This window comes from Misgurnus anguillicaudatus, chromosome 5 (assembly GCF_027580225.2).
Source record: "Misgurnus anguillicaudatus chromosome 5, ASM2758022v2, whole genome shotgun sequence".
NCBI lineage: Eukaryota > Metazoa > Chordata > Actinopteri > Cypriniformes > Cobitidae > Misgurnus > Misgurnus anguillicaudatus.
Genome location: NC_073341.2, coordinates 4,159,862 through 4,187,639, shown reverse-complemented (window position 1 = coordinate 4,187,639; position 27,778 = coordinate 4,159,862). Strand labels below are relative to the sequence as shown.

General features: G+C 38.3%; 2 protein-coding genes across 2 annotated transcripts in view; one reads left to right on the top strand and one right to left on the bottom strand.

Moving 5' to 3' along the window:
- mtor (mechanistic target of rapamycin kinase) overlaps positions 1 to 27,778 on the top strand; it is a 146,150-nt gene that overhangs the window by 51,871 nt on the left and 66,501 nt on the right. The window contains exon 29 of the mRNA XM_073867426.1: positions 26,346 to 26,421. Within this exon, the coding sequence (XP_073723527.1) occupies positions 26,346 to 26,421 (76 nt within the window). The remainder of the gene's footprint in view (positions 1 to 26,345; positions 26,422 to 27,778) is intronic.
- On the bottom strand, positions 385 to 3,195 carry angptl7 (angiopoietin-like 7). Its single transcript, XM_055168734.2, has 5 exons — positions 2,664 to 3,195; positions 1,610 to 1,710; positions 1,328 to 1,522; positions 1,052 to 1,247; positions 385 to 965 (listed from the first exon to the last, which is right to left on the bottom strand). Exons 1-5 carry the CDS (start codon positions 3,031 to 3,033, stop codon positions 796 to 798), a joined length of 1,032 nt encoding a protein of 343 aa, XP_055024709.1. The 5' UTR covers positions 3,034 to 3,195; the 3' UTR covers positions 385 to 795.

Below are 27,778 nucleotides of genomic sequence, written 5' to 3'. Positions count from 1 at the left end.
GACATTTGGGCACAGGAAGTCCTCAGATGCACCGAAAGGTCAAGTAAGGCCATATAGTTTCTTACAGCTTAACCGCATGTGGACTGCCCAGAGACTCTCAAAACTCAAAGAAGTGTAAGGAATGTGTTCATGCTTGTTTGTGAAATGAAAGGATTTACTGTATGGTTCACATTTCTCTAGGTCTATATCTTTGGTTCTGTGCGTTGCAGGTCACTTATTCAGTGATTCTTTATTTAAATGGAAATGCTTTGTGTGACTTAAAGCATATGTTATATTTTGCATGTAGTTAATTAATCTTGATGTGATGGTTTAAGTATTCAGTTTAAACAACATACTGCTCCTTTACATTATTCTCAGTGGTAAAGCAGATAAAGCCAAAAGCAATTCTTTAAAAATACAATTTTATTCATCACCCAACAACTTTACACAATTAGTTTTAATTTATTTGTGAATCAGCCACAATGTGTCTGAACTGGTGATTTGTTTGAGTTTTTTTACAAAATTAAACATTGTGAATGGCTTGCATCGGCCTGTTTTCTTTTGAAAGTACAGTATGAGTCTTGGTGCATATTTTTTTAGAAAAGGCTAGAGAAAATAAAATATTTAAGAGATAAATACCATATATAAAATGCAATTTACAATCAAACATCGTCCGTCACATATTCAGTCCTAAAATACTGTTACACAAATGCATTCCCCTGAAATCTTTGCCCGGTCCAAGCAGTAGAATATGTTGATCCGTTGATGCAAAAGTTTAGTGGTAAGAAGGCGCATTCATTTGAATTGAGAAAGTCTTTAAGGTCTGAAGTTCTGGGGTCGAATCTTCATCTCCACCCGTTTTAGTGAGTAGTTCGGTCCATGCCATCCGTACCAAGTGATGCCATCTGAGCTTTTGGTATGTGACCCATAGCGGTAAAACACGCCATTCAGATTAGAGTCAGTGCAGCAGTTGTACCAGTATCCACCTGCAAAAGAAAAAATGTGAAGGTTAACATATGAAAATCGCAACTGACCTATTATTGCTATCGTTTGTAGCTTTTGTGTGGTTTACCTTTGCGAAGTTGGGCACAGTTGTCCACACACTTGTCGTTGTCTTTGTTCTTAGTGCTAAAGTTGGTGTTGTTGTGGTAGCGCAGGGAGTCGCCAGCATTCCCACTGTAGTTAGCGACGAAGAGCCTGTAGCTGTTCATTTCATTGCTCAGTGTGAAAAAGTTGTATTCAGCATAGCGCGTCTTACCCTCCCAATCCTAAAGCAATCAAAAAACACTTTTATTAAAGCACATCTTTGATATATAGTTTATAGATGATCACAGTTTAGTGTACTTACCTCCATATCTATTCTCAGCACTGTGGGTTGTCTGGTCATCCGGAAGATGTGTTCATTGCCCAGCCAAAAGTCACCGCGGATTGTACCGAAACCGTTCTTGTACTGCTTCCAGTCACGGTCAAAGCTCGTCAGGCCAACCTTGCGTCTCTGAATGACCGTCCAGCCACCGCCATTGTTTTCCATGTCACAAAAGACCTGAAACAAATCATGCCATCTCTGTATTTAAAGACTTAAACACACATACCAAGGCCCGCTTAGATGCCATTTATAATAAAGCCTTACGTTTATTTCGGGCGTTCCCAGAAAGTCATCTTTTGGTAGTTTGTACTCTCCAGAGATTTTGTAGTTTTTGTTGTATAGGGATGCACAATCGTAGTTTGCGTCTAAAAAGAAACGACAGTTTAGAATCTGGAAGAAAAACATCAGATAACACCCACCACAATCCTCTTTCCGACTCAAGACACTTGTATTATTTTAGCATGCAAACCCCCTGATTTTCAACTATGTGCTTCTGCGAAACTAGAAGCTTTACTCTGTTCATGTTGCCAGTAGGCAAAAGGAAGCCCAGTGTGGACAATACCATACTTTATTAAACGTCTTCCTCTGGTTTAAAAGATTGATGTCCGACAGCTTTCGAAAGAAAGTGGCCCATCGTTTTGGAGAGCTCCGAGTCAGAAGCACATATTACGTGCTGTGACTTGGCTGCTGTTATAAAGCCAGACATTCCTGCACCCGCTAACCTGTATTATTACCATCTGATTACTGCCGGCTACTGGCCAGACTCTTGAGAGTTCCTCTCTTAGAACTATGTTAATGGTTTTCTGTAAATGAAAGCGTGTGTCTGAGGAATTCCATGTGTACTGTAAAAACATTCAGTTAAGCTGAACGCACACACCTATCTCTAATCTTCTTGCCTCATGTTACTCTACTGTATGCTTTCCTATGATTTCTTGCCATCTACTGAGTTTAATAGCAGAGTTTTGTATCCGTAATTGGGGATCAATATCAGTTGCGACCACTTAGATTTAAAAATCCAGACAAATCTCTTACTATTACGGTACAGAGAATAAGTTAACCGAATATGCATCTTTTGCTAATATTGTACTTGCTACAAAATACAGGTTATTTACGTTATGAATTATATTTAAGAAACAAAGAAGGTCATATCTTGGTCCTTTTGGACTGTAGAAACTACCAGTAAGATTCTGACTTACATTAGCAGCTAACATATGTGACCCATGACCCTGCTGAGCGCGGAGAACAGAGGAACAAATGGCACGTGGTTGAAAAATGCTTCACTGAGTATAAGCAGACAACTCCGTATGTATGGACTCACCTGAGGTGCTCTGCTGTGGGCCAGACTGGGCGGCCTGCAGTTGCATGATTCCGATCTGATTATACATTTCGGAGTACTTGCTCTCGGCCTCTGTGACACGAGATTCTTGCTGCTGGTTTTGCTTTTCCAACTCCATCATCTGCCGCACGACCTTCATCAGTTCCGACTCCTGCTTCTTGTTCAGTTCCTCCAGCATGCTGCTCAGATTGGCCACCTGGACTTTCAAGGAACGGACCTCGTCGCAGCATTGCGATTGTTTTGACGGCTTGGGCGGCGCTAAGTTCCTCTTCGGGCTCATCTGAGCAAATGCATGGCCGAGCACCAGCATCAAAAGTGCTAGTGAAATGGTAGCCATAGTTATGCCTTGCATTACTTTTCTGCGAGAAAGAAATTTGTTGTTGAAGATGCTGAACGGTCCTGTCGGTGTTGCTCTTCGGACTCAGACGAGGAGTAAAAGCGAAATGAGAACTGTCTGTAATAAAGTATAGAGTAGTTTCCTGGTAAAGAGTTCTCCTGTGCTCTTCACAATCAGCTGTCCAAAGGCCTGGTGTGGATGGAGCTTAAATATATTTTCATGTGTGCGTTGCCCCTCCTCTTTTGCTCATGACCCCCCACCTCCTACCACTATTTGGCCCTCCCCGCCTCTCTTTCCTGCTCACCCCCCTCCTGATTGGTCCCACCCGTCAACACGTGTGCCATGCACATCACAGTACTTCACTTTGCACACTGTTTTTGAGTACTGTGTTGGTACACGCAAACGTTGTCCACTTTCAAGTAGCTGTCAGATATCAATACGAATAGGCAGTATAGCACTTTAAAGTAAAAATACCCATGAGCAACTTTTTTACCTCAACAGCTGTGCTTTTTAAACATTATGTGAAACCTTGAGCCCACATGGATTTTATCTGTTGAATAATGTAGATTGTTTTGACAGTAGTTGATTTTAGGCTTTGACTTGATGATCAGGTTTCTTACCTTGCAGGTTTATTTTCTCTTGGAGTTCAGACAACAAAAGAAAACAGATGTCAAAAACAGTTATAGACAAGACTTGTTCTTAAAACAGTAATGATACTCTAATAAAAAGAGATTACAGTGTTATACTGCTGTGCGACACTGTCTGGTGAAAGTATGGAAAATAGCCAAATGGCAAAGAAGTCCAGACAGGGTCCTTGCGTCTAATTACTGTATTTATTTTTGACATTTTAGTTTCACATCTTTACTTTCCAAATGCTTGGGCCCTTATAGACTTCATATGATTTAGTGTCTGTTTTTAGATTTTTGGGGGTATTTTATTTATTTGTGTTCATCAGAAAAACAAAGTCATACAGGTTTAGAACAACATGAGGATGAGAAAATGATGATAGAATTTTTCGGGGAACTATCCCTTAAAAAAATGTATGTGGTATTAAGTTTATTTTTTTGAGCGTTTCTGTGAAACGACCCTGGAGAAATCAGCATTATAATCAGGACTGTATGATTATAAAAACTGAGAAAGTTATTATTGGCAAAGCTGAAGTGGATGTTTTCTGATTCTTAAAAGCGATGTGCCAGGCGTCCAGATGTTTCTCAGCAGATTTCTGAGTTACCGACAAATTTAACAGAGAACTCATCCGCTTATTCATGCTTGCTTGGGATGATGAGCAGTATTTATGTCCTCTAAACCCTAAAGGTGAACACTAACTCTGACGAGGGTGAGAGAGTTTATTTGAAAATTGTTGTTATTAAACTTTAAGGGGTGGTTTTCCAGACAGGGCTTATTCTAATGCCAGACTAAAATGCATGCTTGAGCTGCCTTACATTAAAAAATCCTTGTACCGACATATCTTAACGTATATTAGTGACTTTGTTTTGTCTCAAGATGCACACCAGTAATGTTTTTTGTAAGGTTTGTTTGTAAAAACTACTTAAATGTCCAAATATAACTAAGGGCTAGTCCTGGATTAAGGTCTTTATTAAACTGGTCCTTTTATTGGATGTCTGTAAACACCAAGAGGCAACTTTTTGATCTCTGATGAAGCCAACACGGAAGTGATTTAAGCTGCAATTCATCAAATGGCTCCAAAAGTAAATTCCCATAGACCCAACTATGCCCAACTTTACAGCAGAAATAATATGTTTACAGCCTGGTAAAAAAATTTATTTTATTCTATATAGCTAATTTTGCTATTCATGACAACTGTAAATGGGGGTGATTTTTTTTGTAACTCATTCGTTTAAATTATATCAAGTTCTGCATAATTAAGGGCGTGACCAATTGAGTGACGGGTGAACTGCACTGCTGTCACTACCCCCAAGCTAGGCGGGCGTGATTTCAGTGACCCGTCACCTCAGGTTCACCCACGTCCCACCTCTTTACTTATTCTTGGTTATACGCGAGTGATGCGCAATGTGCCGCGGCCAAGATACCAACGGCTTGCTCCGCCAACAATTGGCCTCTTCACAAACCTATGAGTGACGTCACTGACACTGCGTCCATATTTCTTGGTAAACACACAAGAAATATTCTAGGTGAATGCTATAAAAAGTCAAATAGTTTAATATAAAACTAAACTAATTTGAGCGAAACACATCTTATAAATGTGCTTTTACCATAACTCACCACGTGAGATTCTGTTGACATGCTGCATTTTTTCTCAAATGCACGACATGAGCAGTGAAGGTGTTGACGTCATATCGCCTGTCGGTATGACTCAAGTTATTTCCGCACATCATGTATCCATTTAATTTCAGAGTCGCCACATCTGTTTGTGTTTTACCACAAAAAGAATCAAGATTATTATCAACAGGCAGGCATAGGCTGGTCGCCCCTTAGCATTTCACTGTCACGTATATTTGTATGCTGACCCCAGGGCGAGGGTTCAATTCAAATGAAAGACACAGCCGAAACGTTATTGAGGCTATTGTAGTTCAGTTTAATAGGTTTGAAAGCGTAATTTCTTGTGATCACTTCAAACAGATCACAATGAATTCATTTCAACTCATCATTCTGGAAAGGAGTGCTTAACTCTCTTCAGGCACTGTTGCATGCAAAACAATCTGCGTTTAGTTTGTTTGATGTGTATCGTTTGTTGTATTTATTCTTAGCACACACCAAAACTTTTCACTCATGATAGATTTTTGCTTATCCTGTATGCAGAGCCTTGGCTTCTTTATTTCCTAAAGGAGTCACATTTCATGGTGTATGATGTGTTACCCTCATTTTATCATTATACAGCTTATTGTAGTATCAGCACTAGAATGATAACTTTCCCAGCCACGTCGTTTTGCCAATGTTTGAGTCTCCCTGAAGTCTATCCAGCAATCTGCTTGTGTAGTTTGGATTAGATCCTGAGCTGCAAAAGAGGAATTGGTTATTGCACATTTGAGGACCCATCAGATCTGAGGTTTGCCTTGGATGATAAAACGCCTCTTTGTAGGCTTGCGCATGGCTTTTCGAGTCGTGTCTACTGCCGTTCGTCTTTTGCCACGGTGCGTGTCTGGAGTCGGTCATATCGTGCTGTTTGTGGTAGCTGGCACTCTGTTTTCTTCCAGACCACCAGGAGATCCTTTTAATCTATTTCTCTTTATAGTTTCATCAAGTGGGTGTTATGCTGTTCACTTCGGCACTGACTGCTGATTAATACTGTGTTGAAGTAGTTGCGTAACATAGCTTCTTCTGGTGGCGTTTGCGGTCGGACACAAGATCAAGACAAGTGGCAGGTATTGCACTTGCCAGATGGCGTCAGGAAAACACCAGCGGACTATACTAAACAGAATGGAAACTAGTGGGCTAGACAACTTTTTATGAGTGTAATCAAAGCATTGAAGTGATTGGCAGGATAACCCTGCTTAAATGATATAATCTTTATTGACCTTACTGTCTTGCCTGGGGTCAAGTTGGAAAAATTGCTTGTTTTTTATCTTATTTCATGAGGGGGCAAGGAAAGGTTTAAACATCTGGATTGCTTTCATTCATTGCACTATGGGTTAAACCATCTGCCTGTGAAACCTCAGAGAAACTTCATCATAACCAGACGTATCCATCACACCATACTCAAAGTTCACAGCAAACACCCGCGTCCACAGCAGTGCTGCATTACAGTTGAGTTTTTGATGCACTGTGAAAACTAATGCTGGTAGTCGTGCGGATAACACGACTACTTGTCAACAATTTTTCTCGGGCTGTAACAGCGCTGGTACGGGTTTCGACGTGAAATGTTGCTATGTGGTCTGGCTTGAAGACTGACTATGACTTGTAAACTAGATGTACACTCTAAAAAAAGCTTTGAGTTAAAATTAGTTATTTTCAACCCATTGTTGGCTTAGAAGGGAACAAGCCCAACCGTTAGGTTAAATTAAGTAATTTGACCCAGCAATGGATTAAAACAACCCAGCATAGAATAAATTACAACCCTGTGGTTTGGGTCCGTCCCTTTTTGATTTATTGACAGTTTTAATAAGCAGGAGACACCATGCGAGCTGCTGTTTACATGGGAAACAAAAAAGCAGCAAGCGCCTCCCACCTTCAACTGAACTCAAATTAGTTCTGAAAATTAGTTTGTTTTTAGTTAGTTATTTAATTACATAAAAACGGTGGTGTCACGTCATGATTGACAGCTATGATACGCGCATCCCAGATAGCAATGAGTCGGCGGACCACCGGCGGTGCTCTGGAGGCCGCAAGCGTCATAAGGGCGTAATCGCAAACAGGTCTGACGGCGGACCGCCGGCGGCAGCCGCTTTTGCATAAATTAAGCAGTCGGTCCGCCGGCTGCATGCTGGCGGCATCTCGCAACAAATGGGACGCGCCAGCGGGACGCACCTATAGCCGACCGCTTGGGGCTGGCGGCATAAAGAAGCCATGCGGATATTTTTTGCTATCTGGGATTCTGCGAGGTCTTGATTTTGCGGCTTTACTTCCTGCTCACTACTGCGCATGACTGGTCCCTAAATCGCTACTGCGCAGACTCAAGACCCAAACGCCGTATTGGGACACTGGCGGCTTCACTTTTCACCAATGGAAGAGAGCGAAAGGGCGTCGTCTATTTTTTTTACAGTCTATGATCAGAACAGAGCACAGAGAGAACAACGTTTGTGCCAGGACTGGTCATTTTTCTGAACTGAGATCCGTTTAAGTTTCACAACAACTTATTTCAGTTGCTTAAGAGTTATGAAAACAGCATTTAAACATGACTTATTGGGGTATAGTCTCACAATCTCATCTGACGATAATAAAAGCGCATTTTTAAGGTGCAAAGTACTGACAGGAATGTTCATCTGACAGGATGTTTCGTTTTATCAGGTACTGTATGTGTGTGTACCATATTTTTACACTGGCAGCACAACTAACATGGTAGGGCATCTCCGAGTTCAAGTCTAGTCTAAAAATGACATAGCATTTTTTCGTGCTTTCATAAAAAAGTAAAAATTGAGAATCGAGTCGAATCTTGACCTTAGAATCGAAAATGTAATCGAATCCAGGATTTGGAGAATCGTGACACCCCTATTATTAACAAGCATTTTATCTGTGCTCTGTAAAAAACATTCATATCGGCTGCATTTCTGCGCCAATATACATCAATACAGATATATCTGTGACAGGCTCATATCGGCCAATAAAATCGACAAAACAATAAATCAGTCGAGGCTAGGGATGTCCCGATCTGAAATGCCAGATTGGTATCGGGCCGATCCGGGCTTTTTGGCTGGATCAGATCGAGGACCGACAACATGACTGATCCAATTCTGATATGTGCGTTAGCGTGGTTGTTCCTGACAAGCGATTAAAAGGACAACGTATTATAAAAGCACCATAAACGTTTTATGCACTATATTCAAAGTCTTTTAATACAATCAATAGCTTCATGTGAAGGAACAAACGCACATTTAAAGATCTTTAAGTTTACAGAAACACTGTAACTTACTCACAAACTGAGTTAATAATCCACTGGTGAAGCGGAAGGATGAAACGCGTCTTTCACAAACACACACACAAGATAACTTCACGCTATTTTAAAGATCTGATTTTATAACGTCTCAGCAAGCCGTTGGATGGATGCAATTAACTTTGTGCTGAGCACACAATGCCTATTATATGTTCTCCTAAACACTTCATGATTAATATTTACTAATGTTTCCTGTAACTTGTAAATCATTTTAAATTATTGATTTTAAGATTTAAAATTATACTAGATGTAGCAGAAAGCACTAAACACATTTAATTACAATAGTATCGGGCAGATATCGGTATCGGTTGATATTCAGAGTTCTGGTTATGGAATCGGATCGGAAATGAAAAAGTGTGATCGGGACGTCCCTAGTCAAGGCTCTAAACCAGTGGCTCTCAATCCTGGTCCCGGAGGCCCACTGCTCTGCACACTCTGCATGTCTCTTATCTGACAGACAATGAGATCTCTGCTAATGAGCTGATGATTTGAATTAGCTGTGTTAAACAAGGGAGACATACAAAATGTGCAGAGCAGTGGGCCTCCAGGACCAGGATTGAGAACCACTGCTCTAAACAATGCATTTTCATATGATTTTCCTGAAATACCCTCTTTCAGTGTTGATCCTAAGCTGTAAAAAGGACAAAAGCAATAGGGCAAGTTGCTCTGAACTGGCACGCAGCTTATAGTTACAAACGGCTGTATTTCTGTTCACTTCTGACCAGGTTTAAAAATGCTTCTGAGTCACAAGTTTCATTTCTGTTGCTAGAACAAAACACGGTGGATTTTGCCTTCTCAAAACTGCTATTATTTGTATCCGTAGTAGCTTGGTACACCTGCCAGGTACATCCAGCAGTTATTTAATGATGCATGGGTACATTGGACAACAAAAATGTTAAAAACGCAGATGCAATCTTTCAGACATTCCCAAAATATTAAACAGTCCCCCTAAATCCTTGATAACGCCTTGTTTTTCTAAAGTGCAATTACATAACTAGGAAAGACATGTATTTTGTTTGCTTTGTAAAGGAAATGAAACATTTCTTTTCAGATCTCTTTGTAACATTCATTCTTCTCATGCCTCCAGATCTAACATTGGTAAACAATCTCTTTTGTGCTAAATTATTTAACAGTTTTACAGGTTTTGCACTTTTAGTGGAAGATTTTGATTTTCAGATATCATTACATGAAAGTTTTTGTTTAAAACATTTGTTTAAGTTAGGGACTTGTGACTACTACTATGTTCTCTAAGTTCACATCTTTCTTTCCTAACAAGTTGGTCTTTCTCTGGGTGATGACATGCAGGCATCTGTTTATCATAGATGATGTTTTCTCTAAGCCTAAGGTGACGTCTGAGGGTCATGAAGATGTTTTAGACAAGAGGACTGCTGCATTGAACCATAGGGGTCTTGTTTTTAACACGTATTTCAGCGAGTATCTAAAGTTTTAAAGGGTTAGTTCAATCCAGAATTAAAATATTTTCATTAATTCCTCACCCTTATGTCAGTCCACACCCGTAAGACCTTCGATCATCTTTGGAACACTAATTTAGATATTTTTGATGAAATTCGAAAGCTTTGACAGCAATGCAACTCCCACGTTCAAGTAAGGCAGTAAAGACATTTTTATAATGTTACTACAGTGGTTCAATCTTCATTTCATGAAGTGACAAGAATGCTTTTTGTGCACAACCCCCCTCCCCAAAAGAACAACTTTATTCCATATTTTCTTCTCTTCACTTCAGTCTATGACGTGCTTTCACACGTTTGTTGTGAATTCTGACTTCCTGTGTCAGCACCACACAGGTGTTGTGAATGCTGGCTCCTGTGTTGAGCACCACACATACATAGACATAATTAATGCCTAGAGGGGGCAATACGTGTTGTGCTGTTTTGCAGTGAAATCGCACCTTCTCCATTCACTTATATTTGTTTAGGTGCACTTATGCCTGGACCAATGTGGCGGTTTGTGTGAATTCACGTTCATGTGTCGTTGTCGGCGCCATGCGCTTGTCTTTACTGCCATTTTTCTTACTGGCTTCTAAATTCATCCCTGTTTATAAGGAATAAATAGGGCTGAGCTGAATGCTAACACAATCATGACGCGCTGTACAAAGATTAAGTGCACAAATTGAAAAAGATAGAGATGTATTAATTAGTCTAAGTTGAGGTAAGAACATAGTAAAATATTGAAAAATATTGTTTTTCTGTAAAATATTTATTGATAAAGTAATTAGATTGAATCGTATTGGCGGAGATAATCGATATGGTATCATATCATATTGCAACGAACTGTCCAATTTACACTCCTAATAATTAATGACAAAAATGTAATTCTGGACTAAACTAACCCTTTAAGACAGAAATATTTGACTGGATTAAAGCCTGGAGGTCAAGGAACAACAAAATGATCAATGATTTGTAATGAGGACTGTAATACCAGTGTTAAATGTCTTCTATTCAAGGTACATCAGAAATGAATGTGCCAAAAAAAAACCTAAGGAGGGAAAATGTTTACTTTTTGTGCACATTTAAAAAAATTATTTATTTGAGAAGCTCTTGGAGGAGAAATAGCTAAAAAAGTTGGAAGCACATAATCCAAACACAGTTTATTTACTTTACAGTCTGATATTTGTACAGATGTGGACATTCCATCTACTTATTTTGGTCAGTTATTACATAACAAACCATATTTCATCTGACACATACATTTGAGTTGGTTGAACCATCCAGCAGTGCTCTCCATATTGGTGCATGTAGCTTAGTTGGTAGAAAATGTGACATAATAATCAAAGTTGAGAGTTTAAGCTCCATTCGGGGTGTGCACATTTATCCCCCCCATATGCCTGAACTACAGTAAATACAGTGATGTAATGTAGTGGTTAACGATCTGGGCAAGTGTCCGCGGAATGTCCTCGCTGTAACGCCGGTTTCACATCGCAAGCGTGAGCAGCGCGTTTGCGTAGCAGGAGCAGCGCGTGAGGAGAGTGTTTGTTTCTCTGAAGTTTACGATAAAAGAATTGATTTAACTCCGTGATTGACAGCATGATGCAATTAATCGTGTTCCCCTCCAACAGTATAACCATAAGATTTAGATTTATAGATGTATCTGTTTCTCTGAAGGTTATTGTGAGGGTTTATTTAGTGCTGGGCAGAGAGTGAATGACAGCGCAGTCTTCTGGCAATAGTGTGTTTTTAAATATTTTATTGCTTTAAGTTGCTCAAAGTCATGACACTTGGCATCACATTCATGATTTTATTGTAAAATGACACTTTCGCATCTATCCATGAGCATTTAAACCATAAACATAAACACTGCCCTGTGCTGTGTGCCTTGCTTTTAACCACCAAGCTTACTTTATAGGCGCAGCTTTTGCTTGTATAAAGGAACAGCGCCTGCCGACTTCATATTCGCTCATATGCAAAAGAGGCGCATGACTTTAATTATAAGCGCACAGCTTAAGCAGTTTGAAGCGGACGCATGTGTTATCCAAAACGACAGTGGTGTGGGAGCATGTGACAAACCAACTAATCAGTAATGAATTTCATTGGCAACTATTTTCTTAATTGATTATTGTGGATTTTATTGAGTAGTTGTTGCGGCTCTGAATGAGTGCTTTAAATCGAATCCACTATAGCGCAGCTTTAACCAGATGTTGTCTGGCATTGACCTGCACCATGCTAAAGTAGCACAAACATGGTTTTCTGTAGGCTGATTTCTTTTTGTTGGTTTGAGCCGTCATATAATTTAACTTAAACTGGCCTGAGCAGCTAATTGTGTTCTGTCTGCTAATAATTGTACATGTAATGGTTTGACGTTTTCCCTACCACATACTATTACTGCTTCATCTACTTGAGCTGGAAAATGTGGATCCCTGAGGTTAAGGTAAAATCAGGTCATGTTAAAGTATACTTTATTGCCCTTTTCAGAAAATTTGTTTTTGACTAAAAGCAGCAATAATGCACAATCATACATGCACAACACACAATAAACAATGTAAACATAAAACAATTTAAATATCAATAGATACAGGTAAAATGGTTTTTTATGTGTAACTACTGTATATGTTTAATGGATCCCCAATAGTTTTTAAACATTGTTAAACAACGATAGGTAAATATTTTGTCCATTGTTGTTGTCCTTTGTTTTATAGTCCACAATGTTTCTTATAGAAAGGACTGATTGTCCTGCCAACTTGTTTTCAAAGACTAACAACAGGCTTGGTACTGTTTGCTTGTATTTGATCAAAGGTATTGTCTTATAAACTTAAAGCATGCAAGCTCATTTCAGACATATCATTAGCTGCGTTTACATGGACATTTGTAATCCGTTTAAATGATCAATCTGAATAAAAATGCTCCATGTAAACACCTCAATCGGACTAAAAAGTGCCAATCTGTTTAAAAATCTAATCTGCTTGTTAGGGGTGGTTTATACCGTTTGTAATCCGCTCAAAATGACATGTATACACTTGATCGGATGGATAACTGAAACTGGGATGCTCTGCGCATGTGCCATCTTTTCTTTTTTTAATGGCGGTTGGCAAACCCACTGAAAGGTGCATTTCCGCCACCTACAGGACGGGAGTGTGGAGCATATGCACACGTGCAATGACGTAGAATTGCCGTAATGACATGTGACGCAAATACCTTGAGTTTGTTTTGTTGAAGGAAGTCACAAGAAGTGATTGTCTTGTTAATCTTGTTCCTATTATCCGTCCAATTCCCCATAAAGTGATACAAGGCAGCGTTGTCCGGTCAGTCCATGATTTATTCTCTGATCCACAAACGAGTGTGTTTGGACTCGCTCTCGCGAATGGTCTCTGCAGCACTGCGTGAAGTAAAATACGCTTTTTAGGCACACGTGAATGGGTGTTTGTGCTGCTGCTTTATAATCAGTGAGGCACAAAGCAAATCTTGAAACAGCGTGAAACTATATTTGTGCAATGTGCGCATGTCAAATGATCAAATCTGATGTAAATCTTGTGTCATATAAACATGCACATCAATCCGATCACATTATTAAGTGTTCATGTAAACACTATGATAGGATTTATTAATCGGAAGGATTTTAATCCGATGGAGGCAAAATATGTCCATGTAAACGTAGCTATTGTGAATCGTGAGGAGTTTAATGAGTTTAATTTTCTTAGGCCGCAATTACACTGCCTGTTTGAAGTGTCGCAATTCAGTTTTTTTTCTCAAGTGACACAGATTGGATATGACCCACGGACTAATAAGCAAAAAATATGTATAGATCCTGATATTCTCCGATCGGTTTCAGGGCTGGATCCGATATGACATGCATTCGCGTCCGCAATGTCCGTGTCAAGACGTGTTGTGCGTCATTGAAAATGCAACGCTGGCAAATGACGTCAACTCAGGTGGACACCACCTGTGATCACATGACTCTTCTTAGCAGTAGCAATGGTGGAAGACGGCTTCACTTAATGTTGAAGTTTTATGTCTTGTTACAGAAATAGAGCTCTATAATCTTGTATAATCAATTTGTCTGTGTCTATTGCATATCATGACGTTTTACTTCCTCTGTGGTATAAGCTGTTTCGCATCAGAATTGTTTTGCCAAGTGTTTAGTTCGAGTGCTCATATCGAATACAAGTCGCTTTTAAAAAATGATCTAAACAGGTTGTCAAAAAATCGGATCTAGTCAACAAATCAGAATTGGGCATCAAGATCTGCAGTGTAAATATAGCCTTAGATAAGTGAATTTACTGCAGGACTGTCAGGAAAGTCAGATAACCAAGTTCACAATATGCACACATTCATTCATCATTTTATCTGTTACAAGACAGTGAAAGCGGCTCTTTTAATTTCACGTTTTGTCACCCAGACAATTACGAATGATCTATTATTGGATTCACTTTTACGTTTATCACTGTTTGATTGTTTTTGAACTTTGTTGAACTAATTTGATTGAACATTAACTCTTGCAGTTTGACATATTTTTGATAGGTTTAGTTTTCTAGGTTTTGTACCAAAATAAAGTGTATTCTTCAGTATTGACCTTGAGCTTTTAAATGCTGTATTTTTATAGTTGATCATCTTGTTTTGTTGCCATTATTAGTAAATGCAGCCGTGCAAAATTATGTTTATTTTTTAAATTTTATTAGACACGACACTGAGGAACCCAGCATACATCATCCAGAAAAAGACCTGCAGACTCTGAATAAAGTCAGGCAGAAGAGTCTGGTTTGTGTTCTGTGGTCTCAGTTGGGTCCTCTGCCCACCCATTGTGACGTAAACACATTTGTGCACTGGTTAACTGTTAACAATGATGATTACCCACAGTTGAAAGTGGCTTTGATTATAGTTTATTATTATTTTTTCCACACTTGACACTGATTTGTTGTGTTTGTTCTTTCACTAAACCAATGTTTCCGGAACATCCGCACCAATGAGCATCTTTTTTTAGATCATTTATGTTGGATCATAATACTGAGCTGTAAACCAAAAGCATGTCACAGAGTTTGAGTCATGTCATGGCACACAATGAAACACTTTAAAGTCCTAGGCTCAACTGCTTGAGGTAAAAAGGCCCTGCAGGGTTTATTGTAATGCCTGTAACGTGCCCATGTTAACAGGTTAGAGCTTTCACACAACATGCGTATGTGATCCGTCCGGTCCATTGCGGTCCGGTGCAGCAGTGCTGCGATCGTTTCTGCGGCGAGTCTATTTTTGCTGACTGCACGCAAGCTGAATGCGCTGATTTAAAGTGATAGCGCATGTTTTGTCTTTTAAAATGAGCATGGATTGACACGAATATGCAGCAGCTTTACCATAAATGAATATAAATAAAGTATGCTATTTTTTTTACCATTGTTTAATTATACTAACATAGTCTTTTAGTTTTTATTTGTAGTAAAACAGCAGTAGCCACAAATTTACTATGGTCTCCAACCCCACAATAACCATAACCATGGTATTTGTAGTAAAATTACGATAATACAAATTGTATTTAATCTGCCAATAAAAAAACATTTTCACAATAATAAAATCATGGATAATTTCCTAAGGGAGTAATGATATCTGTTTGAAAGACAGGGATGCGCACCTGTCAATCAGCTATTACATAACAGAGCGAGGTCAGAGATATATGTGCTCAGTAAACGGGAGTAATATGGAATAATGTGTACATCTTTCAATAACTGTAAGAATATTTCCTTTTAAATATATTTTTTGTTGTATAAAGTTTTGAGAGATGTTTTTTTAGATGTTTTTTCCACTGTTATTGCTTATTTAGACTTGTTAGTGCGGTTTACAGCGTGTTTGGCGCATTTACCTCAGAGTTTATTTCAGTAATATTGCAGTTTTTCTGGTAATAATAATACAATTTAAATGTCAATCTTGCTTCCTTGTCGGTTTATTCATTTTATTATGCTGTTATGTTAAGTTATGTGTGGATATTTATTGCCATATGAGACGTTCATTGCCGTTATGTAAATACTCTCGTCTAATATTCAAATCATATGTGGAATAATGTGTGCATCTTTGAATAACTGTAAGAATACAGTTCCTTTAAAAATATTTTTGTCATAAAGTTTTGAGAAATAATAATGTTGTAAGGATATTTATTGCCATATGAGACGTTTATTGCAGTTGGAAATCATATATACGTAGTAGGAAATATACAGTGTGGTGCAAAGTGCCCTGCTAATTTTTATTTATGATGTATGTGGAGATAAATAAACCTTTGCAAATCTGCTGATTTGATCCATTTATATCCTGACCACAAGGCTAGAGATTTTAAACATCCTTAATCCACACTTACTAGTCTATCAAATAATATCTAAAGTTTATTGTTTCGTAAAAAAACATATGCTTAATCATATTGTTTATGCGCTTTTCCGCAGAAAGTGTCAATCACGCAAATAATTTTATATGCAGAATCAGCAGAGTATGTGTGAATGCACAACGGGTGCTTGACGGATCCGACTGCATGTGTACTGCAATACGCACTGCATACGGAGTATGTGTGAAACAGGACATATTATTGGCTTAAAGGTGCCAAAGAATGGATTGTATTAATCTGTTAAATTGTTCTCTGATATCTACATAGAAGGTATGTGGCTTTATTAAGTGCACAAATTATCAAGAGAATGTTTTACATATCCATTTACAACCTTAGGATTTTTAAATGGTCTATTATTAACTTATTTGAAAGGGTCATGAATAATAATGTTGAGCTCTGCTCTGATTGGCTGTTTTTCAGAGCAGCTCCTTCAGTAGCTCTGTGTGTGTAAACAGATCTTTTGTTTGAGTCTGTATCAGATGAAGATACAGATTTTGAGGAATGATCAATTGTTTGGAGATTGTTAATGGAATTTTTGAGTGGTTTGTGTTTTTTACAGTATGAACCTGCAAAACATAACTGTAATGTTAATAGTAGACAATAATAGTCAGCCTAAACACTAGCATATAGCTGAAACATTGTAATTAATTTACCTCTCGACTGTAACGTCACACTCAGTGTTATGTTGAGATTGGTCTGTTTTCCAGCGACTTTTGCATGCACGAGGTTTACGTAAGAATGAGGAAACAATAATTTTTGAGGCTCACAATATGTCATTACCATATACAGAACTCGTATTATTCATCCATGACTAAATACAGTTTTACATTTTACGGCACCTTGAAGTGATTTATTGAAACCGGATGGTGGTGTTAAGACAGACCTATTTCAGTTTCTGGCCACTTTAAAAGATGATTCCCAGCATTTCTTCTGAGTGAAAACACTTACAGTAAAGTGACAATGTTATTATTCGATATTTAAAAATGTAAGATGCACAAGTGTGATCTGTGTAGAGGTGCTTGTACTGAGAGGTAAAAAACAACTGAATCATTTTCCCCAAAAAAATTCCATAAAAAGGAAAAATGTGTAAATGTTTTCATCTCTGGACAACACCTTTAGTTTCTGTCATGGTCAACATTGAAAGGTTTTATTCAAGGGAAAAATATTTTTCTTTCTCCTGGAAAGATGTTTTTCTATGATGAGAACATTTGTCAACAAAGAGATTTATATAATAAATGTCATTAATGCAGATTTCATATCATCAGGCTGTGTAGTAATATAGTTTTATGACTTTGACTTCATTTATAGACTTTGAAAGTACTTTGTGTGTTCATGAGCTAAATGTTTCCAGTTTGTTCTTCTCGTGTTTGAAGTTAACATCAGGAATGTGATTGTCTGAAATCAGCAAACTCTGTTTATTGCTATTTAGTTGCTGTTGAACTGGGAAAACTCAGACTGGCTTTTGCCAGAGGGTTTGGAGTTTATAGACGCATCATTTTGATGGACCTCATTAACTTAGCATTAGCAAACCCTTATAAGGATTGCATTTGTGATAAGTGATATTGGCAGATGAAGAAAGTTCCTAATGTTACAGTTTGGCATCTTCAAAATAAAGAGATAATCTCATGTGTTAGGCCTATTGAAGCACTTATATCCTTCAGATAACTTATCTGGCTTGATGCCATTGATGTCACACATAAAAAGATGTGCTATATTTCCCCTTATGATCATTGCTTCCATCTACACTATTGCAGAACCTTAAAGTGTTCCTGTTAGTGTTGGGCGATGTGCCCCATTGTGAGATCAACCTATCGTCAGCCCGTGAGATCGCCGATACGCGATAGGATTGGGGGGCTTTACTCAATTATTTATTTGTTAATTTTTTACTCATTTATGATGAAGCACTTGATTGGTGGACAAAAAAGAAGCTGATTAACTCTTAGGGCAACACTGTCATGAAGCAATTTTTAAAACTGATGCCATTAATCCAAGCGCGTCATTAAAGGCGATCTAAAGTTACCTGTGTGCCAGGGAGCGGGAACAACTCACTTGCTGGTTTTAAACCCCTGTGTGCCTAATAACATCTCAAAATTAAGTTTTTTAGTCAACTTTAGTCAACAGTGTATTTTTAAACCACAACTTCTCAACTTGCACTAGCCGTGTGATGCACCAGCGCGACCTTACGTATTACATAATTACATCGAAAGGTTGTGCATTACACATGTGAAAGCGAGCAATGTGGACCATTTTAAACAATAAACTGACACAAAGACATTAATTAGTATCATTACACATACAACAACATCAGAACTGTCCTCTTTCTACACACTTGTAAACACTGAAGCGCATTCATCATCACACAGCTAGTGCAAGATGGGAAGTTGTGGTTTAAAAGTACTTATTTTTTGCAAAAAATTGTGATCGTTTGGCTAGACAAGACTCTTATGCCTCGGTTGGGATAATTTAGAGCCATTTAAAACTGCATTGATACTGTAAATTGTATCACTAAAGTCCACTATATAGAGAAAAATCCTAAAATGTTTTCCTCAAAAAACTTAATTTCTTTTCGACTGAACAAAGAAAGACAAAAACATCTTGGATAACATGGGGGTGAGTAAATTGTCTGGATTTTTATGAAAGTGGAGTCATCCTTTAAGGTAATACAGTTAGACTGTAGGCTAAATATTTTAGCACTCTCTGTTGATGGTTTCAAAAGCTTGCTCAAGGACTTATAGTGCATAGTGATAGCTGCTTTGGTTATTAATAACAGTTCTGCAAACACTTTGATTGGTTTCCTCATTTTTTCTCATTATTCAATAGAAACATAATAAAAGTTCTAGTTTATAAATTCATTTTAATAATAATAATAACACTTTTCTGATTGGTGAATAAAGCTGGCCTGACTTTGTAATTCATATAATTTGATACCGATCTGTTTGCGCTCAGATACATATTGTGTTCAGAACTCTAATCCAGATGGTTTGAGGCAGAAGGTTTGTAGTATCTTCCATGTTTCCTCAAGCATCATTAATCTTTATCATTCCATTCTTTGAACTGTTCTTCAGTTTACAGGGAAGTATGCAAGCTGTTTGATTGTGTTTTAACACCTCACTTTTCCTTATATGTAGGGATAAGCAGGACACAAACTAACACGGGGTTAATTGTAACACAGCTATTTAACATTGTTACTCTGAGCCGAGCAATCTGTACTTTTGGTGTTTTTCTCTTACTGTCAGATGATAATCTGTAAATTTGTGAAAAGTATTTGATGTGTTTTGTTAAGATACTGAATACACAGAGTGTTTTGGAGGCATGCAAGTAAATTCCTCATATATTGGGTGTGTGAGTCACCAAATCCAACCTAATCAGTGATCACTGACTTGCTACAGTACCTAAAACACAGCACTATTTTAACACATATTAAACTTCTGCTGATAGCTGGGATTTTTTAAATGATAACTGTACAGTGAGTGAAGCAGTTTAACAGACAAGTCTTGCTTTGTTTTTTATTTGAAAGGATGTGAGTACTGTGTCAGGAGTGGTTTGTGTTTACAGATACTGTTCACAGATACAGCAGATGTTGTCCTTAATGAGGATGTGTGTGCTGGTGGAGGACTAATGGTTAATGCTTTGTATTTAAGTGAAGCAGGTGCTGTTCAGATCCCAAATTGACTTTGGATTACTTGGAGAAATCTCTTCACTGAGCATTTAAGGTTCAGGTCCCAACTTTAGATTTCCTCTTGAAGATTGGCAGTACTTTAAATTAGGGTTCAATAAGTGTGTAAATGGGTTAGATAAGAAGCAATAACACGCGTGCTTCATACAGCCCAAACTGTGCACTTCTAATTCAAGTCTGCATTCTTCTTCTCACCGTGCAACCAGCTTGTTTAAAAGCTCCTTTCAGTGGAGTTCTGAATTGGGCAACTTTTAAAAGTTTTTACAGGTTGATGTTTTTCTGCTGGTTAGAGATGGAAGTTTTTGGTTTATAAGTTGTTGGTATTTGGGCTGTGAATAGTCATTGGGATGCTTTTGGACTAATTTTGAATGGCCGTTGGGCTGGTTGTGTAACACAGATCTGGCAACCCTGACGAAAACATAAGCATAGACGAACGCTGGTTTATAAAGTTAAATATCGTCCTTTAACGGGGCTTGAGACTAACTTTTTTCACTGGTTGCACTAGTGCGCCCTTTTTTTCTTAGGTGCACCAGAACAAAAGTTAGGTGCACCCAATTTTTCTTACCTCATCACATTTAACGCCGCAGTTTTACAAGCACCCAACCCTGTTTACCCGCACGAGGACACTGGCATCCTAAAGAGTTCTTTATTTACATTGATTCAAAGTTACTGCAGGTTTAAATGTACTTACCTCAAAAAACTATACGGCATTAAAAAGCGTTAAGAGTTATTATTCCGTTTTTGACCTTTATTTTATTCAGAAAATCCTATTTATTTGATTTAAAACAAATAATGTTAAGTCTTATCAAGGTCTAAAGTTTAAAATAAATACCTGGCAAACCAGCACATCACCAGCACATCCCTGATTCAATAAGTTTTGTTTATTTATATTTTGACATCAAAGATGAGCTTTAAGTAATACATTTATTGACTAATTTGGGACACATTTGAGTCATTTGAGAAGCTCTTGCCCCACGTCACATCATGTCTTATTATTTTATTCTAGTACAGGGGTTCTCAAAGTTTACATTCAAAGGTCCTGAGGTTTCATAATCATGCATGCATTTTTCACGGGGATGGAGAGAGACATCCGCTCCACAGTTTAATTGACGCCCATCACAGCTTCTTAATAACAGTGTCTCTGCTTTCTTTGCAACCATTGGATACAAGCCAGGTTTACAAAATGGTTGTTTTATTTGGGTGTGTTCGGCTTCATGCGTCGCCGCAAGAACCATCAAAGTGCTCCAAGAGCGATGTAAGAAATCATATAAAGGAGTCTGCCTTTGAATCGTTCTCGTGGCACATTGATGTCATCCACCTGTTGGTTCTTGCAGTGTCCTGTGAATTCAAACATACCTATTTGTATGAGCGGGGTTGCTGCTTTTGACATAGCGCTGACAAATAGTGGAGAAACTATGGCACATTTTTAAGAGGTTTTAAAGAACGCATGCATGACAATTAAAAACAAAAACTGACAAAAAATATGCAACGTGCAGGACGTGCTGTGCAGTACAACGCAAAGCGGGGTGGGTGGTCACCCGGCGGGTCCGGATCGAATTCCCTCTGGAGTGGACCATATTATTAGAGAGTAAAGATAATATGGCACCAGCTTTCCAAAACTTGACTAGATTCATCCAGCTGGTGTGCAGGCCTGCAGTGCAACATGAAGTAATTTTTCTGTGTTTAAGCCTGCAGATCCAGGATTAATGTTGCCATGAGCACCTCCCATGTGCTTCTGTCGTCCATACTGATGTGTTTAATACATTCTTTACTGGTGACAATGATTTGTTTTAACCGGTGTCTCCAAAATATACGCAATTACCCGAGCTCACTATTCATCTTTCTGTTTCCCCCACCTTCCCTGCCAAATCTCTGAACAATTAGTTGAGCTCACATTGTAAGTATGCTGCCTCAGGGATTTTAAAAGACAGGAAAGAGGATAAGAGGTGAAGTTGGTCATGCCACATTCTCTACAGATCATTGCAGAGGTCAGTTGTGGTCGGCTGATCTTTGTAAAAAATTAATGATCATGGCAACAGTAATCGTGGTCAGACATCGCCAGTGCAGAAGACCTTGGCATCTTAACTGCATACAAGAGGAAGATTATCATTGATTTAGTTGGGTTTCTGTGTAAATATGGCTGTTTTTTTATTATTGCTGTTTGCCCGGTGCTAATTGCAGTCAGCGCTGATTTTATGGGCATGGGTTCACAATTTGACTTCATTAATTCCATAAGTGAATCCGGCACAAAACCAATGCAGAGATCGCACGCTACATGGTTTTTATCGACCACAGTTCATCTTCTGTTTGGAGCACTTTACAGAGTTTTTTTATTTGCAACCTTTGAACAATAACTCAGGGTTCTGTTTTTCAAAATAACTTTATTAGTTCGACAACTCTTGTATTTTGAAAGAGCATACTCATCTTAAAAGATGCAAAAAATGTGTTTAAAGATGGTTTTAGCAGTAACAACATAAACCAATGGCTTTGGTGGAACAAACGTAACTTCCGGTAAACTCCCCAAAGAATCAACAACAATTAACAAGCAAAATAGATAACATATGATATTTTTAATTAATGTATAGGAAACAGTCCAGTATAATAACAATGAAAGTAGTGGCAACGTTGCTTTTGCTGGGATCTTTTTACCATTGTAAAAGCAGATGTACTGTATTGGCAAGTCTTGCAGTTGCAGTTGAGGAAAACTAGAGTTACACATTAGTGCTTCCAGATGGGAAGATTTCTAGCGGCATTTTGAAGAATCATAAATGTAGCACTAAAATAGTTGACGGATTATTTATTGTGCAAATGTCCTGGCTAATTGTTGCTGTTTTATTAGACGGGCTTAAGGAAATGATTCTGTTATCGCCTTTATCCGTCAATGATCATGTCAGTTTTATTTTATGATCAATGTTTACAGGACAAAAAATGTGATTTGTTAACAGTGTTTTTCATCTTGGCCTCTCTAAAGATCTCTGAAAAACTGACGGCGCTACACTCTGCCTGAAGTGATATCACTCTAAATCTTCCTCTAACAGTTTATAATAAAACTTATAAGTTAGACGACATTCTCAAAACGAAATGAGCAAATGAACACTACCTGGCAAGTCTGATGAAAATCAATGAATAAATTTACATTTAGCACAGGAATAGAAGATCAGATTTAAATCTGTTGTGGTGTGAGACCACGTGTAGATGGCTTTAAACAAATGACATCTACATAAGAGTCTGTTAGACAGTAACTCTTTGAAGTGATTGTTTAACTTTGCTACATCATTAGAGCTCATAAGCACAATGCAATCAGGCATTTTTAACTGCTCATTTAAAACCAAGTATTATAACAGTCATGGACATTGCAGTTACGTTTCAGACTACACAAAGACTCCACGTCCTCAGAATGGGTCTGTACTTTAGACCAGGGTGGGCCACATTAGGTTTTGAAATAAAAATGAAGGGCGATTTATACTATGAATGACTAATGTAGCTTTATGCATATCACTGAATACATATATAAACGGTTCTGAAGAAAACATCAAAGTATTACAGTCTGAGTAATATCTTTGCATAGTAAGATTGTGGGTCATTTTTACAGTAATCACCATAAGGAAGAGTAACCATGGTTTTATTAGTGTATTAACCATGTTTTTAGCAGATTAATTTCCATTTGTATAAAATACTATGGTGAGACCATAGTACATTCGTGGTTACAGCAAATAAAAAACATGCTTAAAGGCATTCCATGCAGTTTGACGTTTTTGTCAAACAGCGACCCCTAGAGTCACTGGGGAAAACTTGCAACTGTCGTAATTTCGCACCCCCACTCTGTACGTACCTGTAAGGATAGTGTTGGGCGTGAATATGCAGAGATGGACTCCGAAGATAATGACCAGGGAATGTTTCACAATTTCATACAAATATTAGGCTACTGCATGTCTACTAAACTACAGATGATGGTAATAGGATAATAAGAAGTTTATGCCAAGTGTAGAGTAGGCATATAATAATAAAGTAGCCTACCGCGTTTGCTGGCTTATTACGTTTTTACAAGATTGCAGCTTAATCACAAGTAAACAGTCTATAGTCTAACGTTATGTCTACTGTATGTAAACATTACAAAATGCATTGACAAAGTTAATTGTAATGTATACGTTGCATTATTTCATAACATTGGCCGTTATTCGTTGGCCATAAGAAATCGAAATTAGACAAATGACTACGTACACATCACAACACAACACTTGAGTTTAGATGGCAAAAAAAACATGTAAGAGAAACGAGTGTTTGTTAGCAAGTCTGCTAAATGCTCTTATGATCGTAAGCTAGCTAGACCCTTGTTGAAGTTATTTTACTGGTCTAATTATCAACACTGGATGAATGAACAGCAAAAAAATACGCAAGCAAGCGCAACCACATACAACATAGACCGCAAACAAATGTATAAATAAGAGATTTACTTACTTGTCCATCAACAAGATCGCCAGATCAGCATATCTGTTGCATCCAGAGCTGTCTATTAGCTCACGCCAACGAGTAAAAACCTGACCGAGTGGGACTCTTGTCCGGTTCCTAACTCGGTCAGATTCTCTTTTTCGCTTTCTACTCTCTTCCGAACGGGTTTTCTTAGCGGTTTCCCTCATCGAGCATCACGTCTCAAATGCGCGCGTGCAGTTGTTGTTATAGGCTTGTTTGACTTCATGCAGCGCTGCAGGAACCGACAGCCGGATGACGTCAAAGTGCCGTCTCGGATCATTCTCGCGGTACTTTTACGTCATCCGACTGCCGGTTCTTGCAGCGCTGCACGAAGTCGAACAAGCCTAACGTGTGTGACGTCGTTGCCGTAATGCAAGTTGTGATTCTCGCGAGATTTGTCAGGGGCGGTTCTCTCAAGCTTGCATTGGTGGTTTTGCTAGCGGCGTCCTCCCCGAGCTTCAACAGAAGGATGATTCGCCATACTATGACTTCGTTTACCATCGAAATGACTTTGAAGCTGTTATATTAAGGTAAAATAACTGCATAGTGTTTCTTTAATGCTTAATAAAGCATGCTTCATTTTCAAAGGACAAATCATTTTATGTGCTTTGCTAGATAATTATTACATATCACCACAATGTTAAAAACAGAGGTAAGCTGTTTTTGGTTTTTAAAAATGGCAATACGTCTTGGCAAATAACACATACTGTTTAAGTATTTAAGAGCGGCCGTTCTCTCTTGGTCACTCAAAGTTGCGAAAAGAATCAATCTGCTCTACCAATACACCATCACAACGCGTTTTCACCGAGGCTGGAAACATTATAACCCCAAAAAGGTTTCTCACTTGTTGTTTCACGAATGGCAGTGCTACAATAAACACAAAAATATGCGCCGATCCCCTGGGTGCTCCGTGGCTCGGCTCGAGCATCCACCCAAAGGGCCAAGCACATACGCACAGTTTCTTCACATTTACTTCACATGTCGCATCTGCCGCGCCGCTTTACTCCACTTTAAAGTGTGTGGGCGCTTCAGAACATCTTTCCTTGCTAAGTAACCTAAGCATTGCTTGACGCTGTGAAGAGAACCCACCGGCGGAGAAAGAATTTGGCGCCTATGAGCACGCACGTTTGTTAAAAACTCTAGATCTGATCCTTGTTTACCTTTTTATATTTCAAAATATATGTATGCATTATGTATAAGACCTATATGCATCAATGTGCACGTGCACTTGCACGCCCCCCCACGCACACACAATGTATAACCACCGCATCACTGCGGTGAATTTGGGCATTACCCTCGCGATGGTAAAAAAACGGCCACCGTCACAACCTTATTGAGAACTGATTGGATCATTTGAAGTTGGGTCGTGTTTCTAATTGCTAATCACCGCAATCTTTTCCCGGACCCTGCCCACCTGCTATACCATATGACCAGAAGTAAAGAGAGATTGTTTTGAGGAGGGAAGGAAATGATTAAAGATTATAAGGGCAAATTAATAAAAAAAAATAAAATGAAGCTCACAGATATGTAACTTGTTTAAAATTTCATAATATACCAAAACAAATGACAGTTTTTCATTTTAATTTCATTGTGACTTTAATATAATTATAAACTGCTTTGCGGGCCGGATAAAAGTTTGGCCACCTTTGAAATAGATGGCCTATAATAAGATGTTGGACGGAGGGAATTCATTTATTCTTTGAGTCTGTTCTTAAACTTTTGCTGACCCAAACTTCTGTTTATCAAACTGTATTAGAGTAGATTAAACAATTCTGATTACAATGTTGCTTTCTTTCTCTCCAGCATCAACAATAAACTGCAGCAGCCTGAGGCGGCGTCAGGAGTTCTGGAGTATGCCATGAAACATTTCGGAGAGCTGGTAAGTGCTTAAATCCACTTGCAATCTGGCTGTCGTCCATACAGTGACTTTAGATCAGTGGTCTCAAACTCTCGGCCTGTGGGCCATTTGCGGCCCGCCCTCCCCCTCTCTGCGGCCCGCATCACCTTTCAAAAAAGTGGGTCGCGTCACCCGTTGCTACGCAGCAATGAGCCGAGCCCTCCGTGATGTCGAGGATAACGGAATGCGTGATCGGATTTTAATTCCTCAACTGAACCTCGCGTCAATCATATCATTGTAAACATGCGATCAGTTAATCTGGTCGGGACTTTGTAGTGTTTGTCCAGAGAAGATTTGTTACTTCCGGGTGGATACTCAGCTGTTACTCAGAGAAGATCGAGCTGCGGTGGGGTTAGTTCACCTCAAGTCACAGCATCTAATGGAGACACCGCATATGGAGGCAGAGCGGTAGATGTAATGCAACACATTTTAAACTACAGAAAAGAAAAATATCCATCAAAGTACCCAGGTTAAGAAAAGAGAAAAGATGAGGAGAAATGTACAGAAGATAAAAATATGTATACTTATATATAATGAAGTATAATATATTATTATGTAGCTTACTATTCAATTACACATAGAGCAGTATTATTATTATTTTTTCTGTCCAACTAGTTTATGTAACATTGACTACCCATTCAAAAGTTTTAGGATCACTTTCACTTATTAATATTTTCCACATATAATAGAAAATTCAGTAAAACTGAAATAAAAAAGAACATAATGAAGTCAATACTATGACCGAAAACAATCCAAAATAAATCAAAACAGAAACACTTTATATTTACAGTTTATAAATGTATACAGGAATTAAATTTGTTAGTTTAGTGCAAGGTTTTAATAGGTCTTAGTTATTTAAGATAAGGTTAAGAAAAGATTTACTTACTTTTATAAAACAATGTATATTAAAAAGATAAAACAACTGCTTGTATATTTTCAAGTATTATTATACATTAATTAATCGAAATTAAACATGACATTTACAGAAATATTGTACTTTTTTGAAGGTTAAAATAGCTTTGTGGCCCCCCGAAGAAATGTCTTTTTTAGAAATGACCCCAAGCCAGTTTGAGTTTGAGACCCCTGCTCTAGATGATGGTCCCTTAAACACCTTTACTCTGGACATGATTTAGTGTGGCTTAATAGCATGAACTTTGGTTTGATCTGAAACTTAGAAATAAACTTTACGTGATTATTAATTGAGTAAACTTGTTGATTAGTTATGATTTCTGTGTAAAAACATTCACATACAGATTTTACACACAAGTATGCAGTGTTTCCCACAGACTTACACTTTTGCCAGAGGGGATAGGTGAATTGTGGGTAACTAATATGCTGT

Bases quoted from the DNA above. Each gene is read 5' to 3' on its own strand.
- angptl7 (XM_055168734.2), bottom strand. From the start codon at position 3,033: ATGCAAGGCATAACTATGGCTACCATTTCACTAGCACTTTTGATGCTG. The intron at 1,711-2,663 runs GTGAGTCCATAC...GTTTCTTTTTAG, and splicing joins CCCACAGCAGAGCACCTCAG to ACGCAAACTACGATTGTGCA. The intron at 966-1,051 runs GTAAACCACACA...TTTCTTTTGCAG, and splicing joins CTGTGCCCAACTTCGCAAAG to GTGGATACTGGTACAACTGC.